The sequence below is a fragment of the Lacerta agilis genome, chromosome 5 (genome assembly GCF_009819535.1).
Source record: "Lacerta agilis isolate rLacAgi1 chromosome 5, rLacAgi1.pri, whole genome shotgun sequence".
Classification (NCBI taxonomy): Eukaryota; Metazoa; Chordata; class Lepidosauria; order Squamata; family Lacertidae; genus Lacerta; species Lacerta agilis.
Genome location: NC_046316.1, coordinates 81819377 through 81833094, shown reverse-complemented (window position 1 = coordinate 81833094; position 13718 = coordinate 81819377). Strand labels below are relative to the sequence as shown.

The 13718-nt window shown below is 44.7% G+C and overlaps 1 protein-coding gene across 1 annotated transcript in view; it reads left to right on the top strand.

Annotated features, from left to right (window-relative positions):
* Positions 1-13718, top strand: part of PLD1 (phospholipase D1) — a 102173-nt gene that overhangs the window by 63413 nt on the left and 25042 nt on the right. The window contains 9 exon segments of the mRNA XM_033150662.1: positions 692-841; positions 2081-2164; positions 5642-5723; positions 8731-8841; positions 9708-9914; positions 10630-10846; positions 11526-11654; positions 12672-12790; positions 13255-13368. Coding sequence (XP_033006553.1) covers positions 692-841; positions 2081-2164; positions 5642-5723; positions 8731-8841; positions 9708-9914; positions 10630-10846; positions 11526-11654; positions 12672-12790; positions 13255-13368 — 1213 coding nt within the window.

Genomic DNA, 13718 nt, shown 5'->3' with positions numbered 1-13718 from the left:
AAGGCCTTGCTATGGTACCTTCGGCCGCCATATTTGGGGCCAAGGAAGAATTTCTCCTGTAGACAAATCCCCTCACTTCCTGTGTTGTAGACTCTCAGCACAGTCTACAAGGGAAAGGCTGTAGCTCGGTCGTAGAGTATCTGCTTTGCATTCAGAAAGCCCTGGGTTCAGTCCCCAGCGTCTCCAGGCAGTGGTTTGGAAAACAGCTGGTGCTGCAGAGGGCAGCAGATTTTGAGGGAAATGTCCAAAACTGCCCCACTGTGTTCATTCATCCATCTTCCTGCATGGATTAGGGGCATTGCCTTTGGATCGCCATCTCTATATAGTGCCAGCTTCTGAAACAAAGCTACATACCTTGTTGCATGCCCAGTCAACATAAGAAGACCCCTGCTGGATCAGGCCAAAGGCTCATATAGTCCAGCAGTCTATTCACACAGTGGACAGCCATATATCTATGGGGAATCTGCAAGGAGGACCTGAGTTCAGGAGCACTCTCCCAGCTTGTAGTATTCACAGAGATACTGCCTCCCAAATCAAGAGTTTATTGTTTGGTCTTCCTTTTCTTTTCTTTTCTTTTAACGTGAACCGCCCTGAGACCTTCGGGTATAGGACAGTATAGAAATAAAATCAATAATAATAATAATAAATAATTCCCCCCCTCTCATTGCACGGCTTAAATCCCCCTTTCTAGGTCACTGATTTTGAAGTGCAACAGCTACAGACATGCTCTCTGGTGGTGCCAAGGGATAGAAGAATTCATTCAGAAAAACGGCACTAACTTCCTCAAACACCACAGATTTGGCTCTTACGCAGCTGTCCAGGAGAACACCTTGGCAAAGTGGTAAGAGGTGGCTTACTGCTCTCGTGGCTTTCCCCGGCGTGAGATGCAGTGAGGTGCAAAACCTGATGAATGTCTGCCTGTTGATGACAGGGGAACCGTACCATCAAAAGGGGTGGGGAGAGAGGCGGCAATCTTGTTCTCTAAGCTAGTTTCTGTGGGCTCCAGTGTGCAAACCCCCCAATGAGATGTAATTGTACCGCGAAGGATCTCTGCCTTTCAGCTTTTTGTGGGAAATTGGCCTTCCTAATGAAACTGTCTGCTACACCTTGATTAAGATTTAATAAATTGCCGACCAAAATTCCCCCTCAAGCTACTGCTTGTCCAGTGGGAGTAAACATCCAGGAATTATGCAGCTAGAGTTTCAGTTGGGGAAATGGAACTGCTGGGAAAGGTTTTTTTAAAACAACAACAACAACAACAACAACAACAACAACAACAACAAACAACAAACAACAACAATAGCAACACTCTGGTCCCAATCTATTGTGCCTGCTTTTCTTTTCTTTTCTTTTCTTTTCTTTTCTTTTCTTTTCGTGGGTGGTTACATGTATGGGTGCCCTACATTCAGGACTTTTCTTTATGACAGTCCTCACCACTACAGAACACAAGTATTTCTTCTTTCTTTTTCTGTTTCTTGCTGTCCGTTGCACCATTTTGTGCTAGCACTTTTATCCATGCATGGGAAACCCAGCCAGATGGGCTGGGTATGAATAAATCATCCTCATCATCATCTTTTTTCCTTCCCCCCCAAAAAAGGAGCACTCCTACATCACATCTACTTTGGCCTCTTGTGATCCAAAATATTCTTTTGAGGCACACAAGGGCAATTTTCTTGGTTTCTGCATAGACTTTTTGTTTGTTTTAAAACTTGTTTGCTTTGTAGCACGTTCATTACAATCATAATCAGTTCATTCTTTTTTTAAGTTTTGGTTTATACTATAGATTTGAAGGGAGGGAAATTACTTAACCTTCAGTCTGTGTGTGTAGCAGACAACAGACACCGCACACAGTGGCCGGGAGCTATTTTGGGGTGGGGGGTGGCAGCTGCCAGGAGCAGTGAATGAAGTCGCTTCTCTTCCCACCGCCACCGAATGACTCTCCTTTTCATACCTGTTTGTATCCCTCTGTCTTTGTTCCAAACTACATGAAAGGTTTACCATATGAGGCCTCTACTATTCTCCTTCCTCCTCTCTTTTCCTCCCAGTTGGACAGAAAGCAAACTATTGTCGTTGCTTTTAGGTACGTGAATGCAAAAGGGTACTTTGAAGACGTTGCCAATGCCATGGAAGCTGCCAAAGAAGAGATTTTCATCACAGATTGGTGGTTAGTATTTCATTTACACGGTTTGATTCTCTATATCCGTCTGTCATGAGCGAACATGCACATTTCCCTCCGAAAGTGTTCCCAGGACAGCCTTTGCCAAAACCAGAGGTTTTGCATTAGAACTCCCATCCACCCCCAGTCAGCAGGTCCCCAGGCCGAAGTGTTCAGTGCCCACACGGACCTCACGCCACCAGTGATGGAACCAGGAACCAGGTTTGTGGGGTTCAGAAAAATCCAGCTAGATTCCATGTTACATCACAAACCATGCTGGCTAGGGGCTGATGGGAGTTGTAGTTCAAAACATCTGGAGGGCACCGAGTTGACTGTCTTCCATTAAAATGTTCTAAGGCTGCACTTTTAAGGGCCCTTTCAGCATGCATGCTGAACAGCAGGACCAGATGGTTTGGAAACAGAAACAACCGTCGCAGAGACAGGGTGTTTTATGTTGCTTTGCTGTAAAGGTCTTTTCAGGACACTTGGCCAGGAAACCAAAGTGGAACCAGCCAAAAATGAAAATAAGAGAGAGAGAGAGAGAGAGAGAGAGAGAAGTAACTTTTCAATCAGTCCTTAGTTTTCCATGTTTGCGTTTTCACCTTCTTGTGAAAAATTGAGGCTTATAAGCTGCCTTCTCTTAACACTTAGCAGCTGAATTGAAAGATGTGAGGCACAAAGAAGACTGATGCTCAAATTACAGAGGAGGGGATACTTGCCCATTTTTCTTTTCTACCAGCTCTCTAAGCTACTGTTTCCAGAATCTTCCAGCTCCCCACTTTCCCCTTATCATTCAAGCACTGGTGCAGACTGGGTTTTCCGTTTGGCAGGAATGGAAATGTCATTATCCACCCAGAGTAAGGACCAAGATAGACATGACAGTGGCAGCCGTTGTTATTATTATTATTATTATTATTTTTATTATTATTATTATTATTATTATTATTATTACACACACATTTGTTCCGTTCCCATATAAAGGGCAATATTTACATCTAAATATGCAACATAGAAGTGAGGCAAGCGGAACTTAGGACTGAGCGAAAATGTCACCCACCCACACCCAAAAAATTGGACGGCTCATTTACAGTTAGCAAAATTGGAGAGGGAGGGAGGGAGGGAGGGTGTGGATTATTTGCAAGTTTCTGTAGTGCTTGCCTGGTAACATTTGTGGCAGTGATAGGGCAGAAGGTAAGGAAGACTTAACAGTAGGTTGACCGGCAGAATCACCCCTTGACTGGTCATTAGTAAGGCCACATTTGCACCATACATTTAAGGCGCTCTGAAGTCATGGCTTCCCCTCAAGAATTCTGGGAGCTGTAGTTTATTAAAGGTGCTGAGAGTTGTTAGATGAGCCCACTTTCCTTTGCAGAACTCCATTTCCCATAGTTCCCCGAGAAGAGAGGTGGATTGTTAAACCACTCTGTGAGGGGAATTGGTAGGGTTGCCATATTTCAAAAAGTAAAAAATCAGGACACACCAAAAGTTGTTGAGCTTTTATTATTGATTAGGATCCAGGACAAAGCACCACCTTTCGGAAATTCTGAGGTTGGTGGGGCTTGAAGCTCCTTTTGCCATATTTAGATCTGTTTCCATTCTTCATTTGTTTGACTTCTGACAAAAAAAAACAACTGTGTTATTCCTCTTGCTGTCAGCTGTTTGGCAGAACTTTACATAGTTAATTATGTAATTAATTACACAGTTAATTATGTAATTATTCTGTTACTCCACACCATTCATTTCGATGGGAATGCAACATCAGTTACATATTGTTTGGAGACTGAAAATTGTAACAGCAAATGGTGATCATATCTGTCAAATTGTTTGCATTCCGGATGTGGGATGAAAAAGTGAACATTGGCAATTTAAGCTTCTTTTTCCATCAGAATTCTCCAGTGCTCCATTCAGCCTAATGAACCAGCCACTAGTGATTTGTGTCTGGGCACTTTTCCATTTTGAATGTGTTTTTTTTAAAAAAAACCAAAAAAAAACCCCACCAGTACCATCAATTTAGCTCCCACTGCAAACCGCCACCCAACTTGCATAATGTAGCCTTGATATGAGATGCAATTTTGTGTGTGAAAAATGCTGAGACCTAAAAAATGGCCACCCAAAATCTACCCCAAAATCCGCTTTCATCATCTGAAACCACCCCATTTCATCCTGACCCCTGATTTCATGCCCCAAATTTGTGACAAAAAAGCTCCAGCACCTCAGGGACTTCTCTCCTCTGCATGGCTCACTTTCAGCAATGGATTCAGGCTGGAAAAAGGATTCCTTGGAGTGACGGAGCATGAGGCAGTAGATTCAGTTCACCTTGCACCACCTGTGTGTACCTTTTGATTTTGAAAAAAAATACACACCTCCCATTCCTTTACAAATGATAAATATGGCAGCCCCCAACATGTTGAATTTGCCCTAAGTGGTGCCATCCTAAGCTCACGTACTGGGGGGGTACGTCTTGCAGCACCCACTAGAAAGTAAACACCATTATGTTTTGCTCTGCGTGAATGGATTTGGGTCTAATTTACAAAACAGCTGCAGTAATTTCAGAATAATTCATGCTGGCTAAGATAGCATGGTCTCCTGCATGTGCTCTGGATTTAACAGGAGCTTCTGCTGCTCCTCCTCCTCAGAACTTGAGTGACAAATTCCTCCGTGAGCTCACTCCACAAACAATAGATTTGTTGACTCAATCACAGATGTCGGCCATTACATATACTGCAGCATTGTTGAAAACAATGGATAAAAAGCACATTCAGAAAATAAATCATTCCAAAGGGCTTTTTATTTATTAATGCATCAGGGTGGATATGCTGTTTTTACAGATGTAGGTAGGAGTGGCCTTTGATGCCTGAGGTTTGTGTTTTCAGAACCTACCCTATTCTTCTGAAGGTAACATGCTGAACTGTTTTTATTCCTGAGTTTTTAATTGTTGTGACCTTCCCTGGGACCTGCTTTTGAAGGGCAAGTAATGGATCTACTACTAGTACTACTATAGGGACGCAAGTGGCGCTGTGGGTTAAACCGCAGAGCCTAGGGCTTGCCGATCAGAAGGTCGGCGGTTCGAATCCCTGTGACGGGGTGAGCTCCCGTTGCTCGGTCCCTGCTCCTGCCAACCTAGCAGTTCGAAAGCACGTCAAAGTGCAAGTAGATAAATAGGTACCGCTCCGGCGGGAAGGTAAACGGCTTTTCCGTGCGCTGCTCTGGTTCGCCAGAAGCAGCTTAGTCATGCTGGCCACATGACCCGGAAGCTGTATGCTGGCTCCCTTGGCCAGTAAAGCAAGATGAGCGCCGCAACCCCAGAGTCAGACACGACTGGACCTAATGGTCAGGGGTCCCTTTACCTTTACTAGTACTACTACTAATAAAAACAATTTCCGATGGATATGCTTATATTTGAAAATATATTTGAAGTGAGTGCAACCAACTTTTCTTTCTTTCTTTCTTTCTTTCTTTCTTTCTTTCTTTCTTTCTTTCTTTCAGGCTGAGCCCAGAGATCTTCATGAAACGGCCAGTGGTGGAAGGCAACCGCTGGAGATTAGACTGCATTTTGAGGCGGAAAGCTGTAAGTTTGCTGTGCTCTTCGAGTCTTTACACAGCTCTGAAAGCTAAGCCCAGAGGCACTGAGTTCTGCCTGACTTGAGGTGGGGGTGGGGGCTCGTCGTGTGCGCGTGACATCACATGTGTGACACACACGTGTGACATCATGTGTGTCGGGAGGAGACCGCTAGGCCTTACAAGGCCCAACACCACTATTAAGCCTCCCCCCCACATACTTTAGGGGGCTGGGGTGTCCTCATCCCCATAGAGTTAGCACTTATGGCTAGGCCAGTATTATCCCCATATTGCAGACAGGAAACTGAGGCTGAAGGAGAGTGGTTCACTTGTAAACACTTGGTGAAACTGAAGTGTTATAGTAATTCTAAGGTCTCAAATATAGAATGAATGTTGACAATTGCACAAGGTAAACACAGATACATAAGTATGTAAGCCATAAAATAGTAGAGGAGAGCAATCCAAAAGTCATCTTGGCTCTCCTAAAGGCTCTGCCTCCTTAATCCCCCTTGTCTGAGAACACGTAGGCAGATAGCAATCAGGGAAAGTTCCTGAAGGGATTCCTCTCTTATAGCTATGAACTTCTTTTGTATTAATTGTCATTGTTTGCCCAGATGCTCTGCATTGAGGGGTGTCTGACGGGCACCCTGATGGCCTTACCAAGCCCTGTTCCCCCTGTGAAACAGCCATAGCTTGATGATGGGGGAAGGAGTAACAATAGGTAGGGATTAGGAGCCTTCCTTGGATGCAAATAAGCCCACCAGGGTTCCAGAGCCTTTGTAGAGTTTATAGGTGTTCAATCTGAACTCTTAGGAAGCCCAGCTGATTTTTGTTGTAAAATGAAGCAGGCTTGCCCGTCGTTAATCCCGTGTTCCTGCCTGGTCTTGGCTGTACTCTTCTCTGCATACTCACTTTGGCCAACTGCGAATGATATAAACGTTGATAACGGTAGATAGCATAAATTGGCTTTTCGAGAAGTTGCCATCGCAATGCAGCCTGATTTATAATACGTGCCTGCTTTCAGAATGGATTCTCATTACACGGATAATGGTTGGCATCAATCTCCTCCAAGGGAGATAGAGATCTAATTAGAAGAGAATTTCGCTTGGCTGTCTCCATACTCCATACTCTATTGTTATGTGGGCCGGAGCGTGATATTGAGCTTGAGGTGAAAGATTATTTTAATGGGATCTTTCTGTCATCATCATAAAAGGCCTTGGTCAGGAGAACCTTAAGTGCCTTCTCAAGCTTTTACGGGTCAGAAAGGATTACTCCCTTCGTGGCAAAATGGGCTCCTTCCCTGAATTGCCTTGCACTCTGGGACTGAGATAGAAATCAAACAATCCATAACATTCAGACTCACAAAAGCATGGGGAGCAGATGCAGAAAGAACACAAGATTCTTTATCACACTAGAGGGGAGAAGTTTTCTTGGACACTGCAGGGGGTGTGTGAGTTTGTTCTGATTTCAGAACTTGGGATTTCTAGGCCAGTCCTGTGATTATTATTTTTTAGGGTAGGTGTAAGGAACCTTCGACTCTCCAGATTTTGGTAAACCTCAATTCCCATCACCCCTGATCATTGGCCATGCTTTCTGGGACTGATGGGAGTTGTAGTTTATCAACACCTAGAGAACCATAGGTTCCTCACTCTTGCTTTGGGACTAACAAGATTTTAAACACTGAGCAGTATTGTTAGAGTGAGCTTTTGGTTATTAAAGCATTCTTTATTTAGTTATATAATTATTTATAGCCAGTCTAAAGTGGCTATAAAACACAATGCAAGAAAAACTTACAATAGCAGCACCGTTAACAAACATTTAAAAGCGTAGACCAGCTAAAATAAATGCCCTTCTCAATACAGAACTCTTGTAGAAAGAGACCCAGTTTGCATGCAGCTCTAAGCCAAACCATGGCTTAGCTCAAACTAGCAAATGTGCAGGTTTCTGGTACAAAGATTGTGGCCATGGTGTTCCTCCTCTGTTCCTGCTTTCTCTTGGGCTAAGCCATGGTTTGGCTCCCCATTACCTCCAGACCCAGGCTCGTAGTTTGTCTCTCCCAGGAGAACCATGAGCTGCAACTGAGTTTCTTGATTTACTGCTCGTGGTTTCTCTGGAGGCGGCAACGATGTGGCTGCAGTCTTCACTCTGCCAACCTGTATGTTTGCTTGTTCATGCTGATCCATGGTTAAAACCAGGAGGGAGGATCAAGAAGCCATCCGTAAGTCAGTACCAGAGGATGTATCAGGAGACAGGACCAAGAAACAAGCCAAAAGTCAGGACCGAAGAACAACTAAGGATATAGGACAGGCATCCCCAAACTTCCGCCCTCCAGGTGTTTTGGACTACAATTCCCATCATCCCTGACCACTGGTCCTGTTAGCTAGGGATCATGGGAGTTGTAGGCCAAAACACCTCGAGGGCTGCAGGTTGGGGATGCCTGATATAGGAACAATCCAGAGCTCAGGAAGACCTTGTTGTTCAAGTGAAGCTCAACCGGAACAGGAAGTCCTTTATACTCCTGCCAGTCCTGCAATATCCAATGGCTAGTCTGGGTGGGCAGAGTCAGTCCAGGGCCTGAGAATAGTTCACCGAGAAGCTGATAGATACAACTTAGTAGCTTGCCACAGCCGCTCATGAGAGAAGACTCCACATAAACTTCCCTGGGAAGCAAATTCCCCAGCAGGTTTCCACTACCAAAAAGGCCCTGCTCCTAGTTAATCACTGTAAGGTGGGTCTGGAGAATGATTACTTAAGTATCTGGGCAGATTTATCTGGGGAAGTGCTGTTCATGACTAGCAGAAGCAAAATAAGGAAAAGATATACATTTTTATTTTTATTTTTTGTACCTTGTTTGCTGTACACAGGCAACAGACTTCAGTTTTCCTCCACAGTGGGAGACCTGGAATTTGGTCTTGCAAACGAAAGAGAGTGTGTTATAAAATGACCACGAACCATCTTGTTTCTGACTGGTGGTCAGATCTGCATAGAGTCGTAACTCCTGTTTTGTTTCTTGACAGCAACAAGGGGTGAAAATCTTTGTGATGCTCTATAAAGAGGTGGAGCTTGCTCTTGGCATCAACAGTGAGTACAGCAAGCGTACCTTAATGCATCTGCACCCCAACGTCAAGGTATTCATGCCCTTTATGATGTGCATGCTTATTAATTCCTTTTATAAAATTCACATTAAAAAAATAACTACCATATTTTTCTGTGTATAAGACGATATTTTTTTCCCTTAAAAATAATAGGCAACATTATTTTGGGTCATCTTATACATGGATAGCAGAGGGGCACGAGCGATTAATGGCAGCAGCCAGCAGGAGATTGGCAGTGGCGATTGGGCGTGTGATTGGTTGCTGCGGCAAGGCCTGCTGATGATTGGCTGTGGCTGCGGCAATTGGGTGGTTGATTTACGGTAGCGGCAAGGAGCGCGTGCAGTCGGCTGTGGTTGCGTCGAGGTGGCAAGTGGGCTTTTGGCAGTGACCGTGCAGCCAATTGGTGGCCACAGCAATGTGTGCGATGTGCAGCGGTGGGCATGCTGTAGAGCGATTAACGGCTATTTGGACTATTTTGTTGCAGTCCAAAAAAAAATAGGGGTCGTCTTATACACGGGGGCGTGTTATGCATGGAAAAATACGGTACTATACCATCCTGAGGTTGGAACTTCAGGATCAGCTTAGGAAGAAACAGCTCTTTTGGAGAGGATGCCATCGTTTTTTAATATATATAATAGGTCTGACATTTTCAAAGCAGTTTCCCCTCAGGGAATGGAGTATGCTGGAGAGGACAGAGGTGACTATCTGGGACACCGAACAGAACCTCCAACGCTGTAACATTATGTTGCTGCTCCCACTTGTAAATTTTAACTGTGAAATGTAGTCTTCTCAGGGATTTAGAAATTGTCTTTTAAAACCATTGACAGCTTTTCTTGCAACATAACCTGTGCTTAAGGTTAGGTATTCTCTCTCTTTCTCTCTCCCTCTTTTCCATGCAGGTAATGAGGCACCCAGATCACGTGTCTTCAACCGTTTATTTGTGGGCCCATCATGAGAAACTGGTGGTCATTGACCAGTCCATAGCCTTTGTCGGAGGCATCGACTTGGCTTACGGCAGGTGGGATGACAACGAGCACCGACTGACTGACGTTGGCAGCGCAAAACGAATGACAGCCGCCAAGTCTGCATCTGTGGTCAACCTCTCAGTGAGTCCGCATCCCACAATAACATAAAGTTTTGACTTCCTTCACGCTGATATCGACACGACACATTGTGTAAAATATTATAAAAGAAGTTTACTCACACATTCAGTTCACAGATGGATCCCTGAAGGCAGACTTAGGTTACAAAGTATATACATGTGGAACTACCCCATACAGGAGTTAGTCCCAGTGACTGCTGAGAGGCAGTCACTTGTTGCTCACACATTGAATACAAGATGGAGAAGAGAGAGGGTCGCGCCTGCTTTTTCCCTTTTGGTAACTGGGCAGGTAAGATCACGCCCACCTCTAGTCACATGCAGAAAAAGTTTGTCCCAGCTCAGGAGGACTCCTGTATGGGGTAGTTCCACATGTATATACTGACTAGAGCAAACATTCCCCTTCATGTCCACTCTAGGAATGTTGTACTTGACTGCTATCTATGTGTAACATTCCAGTGCTCCAATCAGCACATCTACCTTTCCAATAGCCTTTTGCGTACAAGTATATGAACGCTTCTCCTTTCTGCAGGAGTGAGTGTTCGGTCATACATACAGCTGTCAACTTTCCCCTTTTCTTGCAAGAAATCCTATTCGGAATAAAGGAATTTCCCTTAAGTTGACAGCTATGGCCATACACCTTGGAAATCTGTACCATGTTCTTCCCTCCACCACCACAACTGTTTAGACAAGCCTATAACCTGTCTTTTTCCCGCCTCAAGCCTTCAGCTGAACCCACTGATGAACAGCCAGCCACCATCCCTGCACCAGAGCCCCCAACAAAGCTGCAGTTGCAGGAGAACGATGACTCTCTGGACCCCTTGAGGATGAAAGGAATAGGGAAACCCAAGAGATTTGCCAGGTTCAGCATCTACAAGCAGCTCCACCGGCACGGCCTACACCACGCAGACAGCGTGAGCAGTATAGACAGCGATTCCAGTGAGTGGGTCCTCATTGTTTTGATGGGCAGTTGGTATAAGGCAAGAAGGACTTAAGACTTTGGCGCCATGTGAATGTTCAGTAAGAAAGGCTGTGGTGTTTATCTCCTCCTAGATCTTAAAGCGGGATACTATCTAGGGGAAAAGTTAGCTGTTCCAAGAACAACAACGCTTGGCGTTTATATTACATTTCTGTCTTCTGTCCCTGAAGTAGATTAGGCTGAGAGATAGTGAGCTTTATGGGGGTTAAAACCAGGATCTCTTCACTCCTAACCACTCCCCTGTGCTGGATCTCAAGGGTATGTGAAGTGCCGACATACGTTATATTGCCAATCCTTTCAGCAGTCATGTGTAAGCGCTATTATACCCATAACGCAGATAGAGCAATTGAGGCTTTGAACCCATTTGCTTGCTTCGGTGTTTGTTTGTTTATAAAAGGATTGAAATTGCTAGGGATAGTGCCAAAATTAGAAATGGCAAAAGACTTTCTAGGTGTAAAAGGAAAGAATTGGGAAAGAAAGTAAAGGAGAATAGAAGGGAAGGGGTGAGTTCCTGGCTACTGTACAATTTGAACCAGGGACTAGCTTTGGCATCCATGCTGGGTGTTTCCAGTGGGGTAACGTTGAGGTGTGGTTTGTTGAGTTCTCCAATAAATCTGTGTGTTTCCCTGTTTGGGACAGATAAAGGCTCGATCCGGAGCATGAAGACTGGCGTTGGAGAGCTTCTTGGTGAAACCAGGTTCTGGCATGGGAAGGATTATTGCAACTTTGTCTTTAAAGACTGGATTCAACTTGATAAACCCTTTGCTGGTAAGCACTATTGCAATTGGGAACCAGTATCGTTTCTGCACCCGTTTTGTCTTTGGTCAGTGGAAACTCCCCAAACTGGTGTTCCTTGGTGTGTTGGGTTCAGTTCACACAGCACATTGGAGCTGCTGCTTCTTTCTTTGGCGATCACTCACAGCCGAGTAAGGTTGTCTTCCATGAACACGGTCTTCATAGTGATATTGTAAGTGACTGTGGAGGCCAATTCTGGATCCACACATCCTTCCACAATGGGGACATAGGTTTCAGGGCGGTGAGGGTTTGCCAAGCATGCCTTCCTCTTAGCATGTTTCTCCCTTTCATCCTGAGTTTCAGCGTCTTCAAAGTCCATGGCACCTTTGGTAAAGGCTGTTCTCCGACTGGAGCGCTTGCAGGCAGTGTTTCCCAATTGTCTGTGTTAATACTACATTTTTTTGCCTTGAGAGAGTCTTTAAACTCTCCATTTTTTAGATTGGAATAGAGTAGTTATTGGGGCAGCAACTCCCATGCTATTGAGCACAGATCTTTGAAGTTACAGGTGGGTAGCCGTGTTGGTCTGCCATAGTCAAAACAAAATCGAAAATTCTTTCTAGTAGCACCTTAGAGACCAACTGAGTTTGTTCCTGGTATGAGCTTTCGTGTGCATGTTCTGAAGAAGTGTGCATGCACACGAAAGCTCATACCAGGAACAAACTCAGTTGGTCTCTAAGGTGCTACTAGAAAGAATTTTAGATCTTTGAAGGTTGTCCACGTAGTTTTTAAGAGAGCTGAATGTGGGTTAAGATGCCATAACCAGTTTTTCCAGGATCCCAGCATTTATCACAACTTTTTCCAGCCTTCCCCCAGCTCCACACAATTGGACATTTGAGATGTAACATGCACCCTTCCTTCCTTGGAGATTTTTAAGCAGAGGTTGCATGGCCATCTGTCATGAAGGATCTAGTTGCATAGTGCAAATTGGACCGAAATGCCAGGTGATACTTCTCAGGTAGATGATGTATGCTTCCTTTTCTGCCTACATAGACTTCATTGATCGCTACACCATGCCAAGGATGCCGTGGCATGACATCGCCTCGGTGGTGCACGGGAAAGCTGCCCGGGATGTGGCTCGGCATTTCATTCAGCGCTGGAACTTCACAAAGGTGAGTTTGCGTTGATGGAAGACATGAGCCTGCATAACTATCTCCTTGTAGTTTCTTAGTTTGTACGCTGAGTTCTATGCAGGGCCGCATTCTGGGGCCTGACCTGCAAAGGCAGCAGAATGAGGAGGGGACGGAATAGGAGAATAGACTGCACCACTTCAGTAGAAAGGGAAGCTGGGCAAGAAACTTTCTCTTTGATGTTCCGATAGGGTGGGGCTGCTCACAAGGATATGGGCCTTGCATAAGGAAGCACCCCCAAATTCTATGAGGTTTTTAATGGTTGATGTTTTATTGTGCTTTTAGTATTTTGTTGGGAGCTGCCCAGAGTGGATGGGGCAACCCTGTCAGGTTGGTGGCATATGGGGGAATATGCATAGGATTGAAACTTAAGAATGATGTTAAAACTGAACATACACAAGTCTGACAGTGTATTTTATGATTCTTTTGCGGTTGTTCTTTCCAAGATCATGAAGCCCAAATACAGATCCCTTTCCTACCCTTTTCTGTTGCCGAAATCTCAGCAGACGGCTGACGAGTTGAAGTACCAGGTCCCCGATGCCGTGTGTGCCAGTGTGCAGGTAAGGCTGCCATTTGTTGTAGGCAATTTACAACTTACATACACACACACTGGCGGAAGGTGAGCTTTTAGACTTCTCACGAGAAGCCTCGTAAAACACCCCTTAAATTGGAACTGCCATAAACTACTAGAACAAATGCCATTTCTTTTTAACAGACTGCACTAGATCTTTGACATCTCAGGAGACACCGTAAAAGAGATGCTTCCTCTCCAGTCCTCCTTTTTAGCACTCACTGTTTGATTAAAAGCATAGCCACAGAGAACCTCAACTAATAACAGAGCGATCCTAAGAATGATGACTCAGAAGTGAGTCCCACTCTGTAGTAAACATGTTTAGGACTACAGCCTAAG